The sequence below is a fragment of the Colobus angolensis genome, unplaced genomic scaffold (genome assembly GCF_000951035.1).
Source record: "Colobus angolensis palliatus isolate OR3802 unplaced genomic scaffold, Cang.pa_1.0 Scaffold79, whole genome shotgun sequence".
Lineage (NCBI taxonomy): Eukaryota > Metazoa > Chordata > Mammalia > Primates > Cercopithecidae > Colobus > Colobus angolensis.
Window position 1 is genome coordinate 5,376,214 of NW_012121709.1, and position 845 is coordinate 5,377,058.

Sequence of the window (845 nt, forward strand, 5' to 3'; positions counted from 1 at the left end):
CCCCACCCCCCGGCTGACCCTGGGCCCCCAACAGGGCCCCTCAAATAAGCACCTGCTGCATGTCTGCCTGCATCAGGGCCCCAAAGCCCACGGAAGGACTTGTCTTTCTGTCAAGGGCTCCTGGATTGGAAGCTTTTCCAGTTTTCTCGTTCCTCCCCTCTGAGCCCTTCTCCAGGGCCCTGAGGTCACAGTTGCCATGGGGATGATGGGCAGAGATTGGCCTTGGTTCCTGGCAGCTGGACCTCATTATTTCTGGTTTTAGATTTCAACCTGAGGGAAATGCACACCAGTCCATGGGGCTGGTGGGAGTTTAACTGGCCTAATCTTTTGGGGATGGAGGTGAACTGTCACTTACTATCAAAAACTTCAGTGTGAAAGAACACACCTGCCTGTCCAAGTGGCTGCTAAGCCCTTGAAGGTGGTGAGCCCAGACTGAGGTGTGAAGTGGAAACCACACACCAGCCTGCGAAGACTAGGTACAAAAAAGAACGTAGACGACAGCAATAACTTTTGATATTGATTATATGGTGAAGTGATCATATTTTAAATATAATGGGCTAAATAAAATACACTATTAAAATTCATCTCACCATTAATTTCTTTACTTGCCTTAATTAGAAAATCTAGAATTACATTACATAATGTAATTACATTACAGCTACTAGCAAATTTGCCATGATTACACCTCACATTATTATTTGTGTTGGGCAGCGCAGGTATATACCCTTTGAACCAGAACTTGATCCCTAGGAACAAATCCTGAGGAATTAGTAAGGTGTATAAAGCGGAACATACCAGGGTAATCATGGTTGCCTATTTAGAGCAGTGAGAAATTGGGGGGCCAA

At 45.6% G+C, this 845-nt stretch overlaps 1 protein-coding gene across 1 annotated transcript in view; it reads right to left on the minus strand.

Annotated features, from left to right (window-relative positions):
* The window catches only part of TESC (tescalcin), a 57,473-nt gene extending 57,226 nt beyond the window's left edge, over positions 1 to 247 (minus strand). Inside the window, exon 1 of the mRNA XM_011928737.1 lies at positions 53 to 247. Within this exon, the coding sequence (XP_011784127.1) occupies positions 53 to 247 (195 nt within the window). The remainder of the gene's footprint in view (positions 1 to 52) is intronic.
* Between the last annotated feature and the right edge of the window lie 598 nt (positions 248 to 845).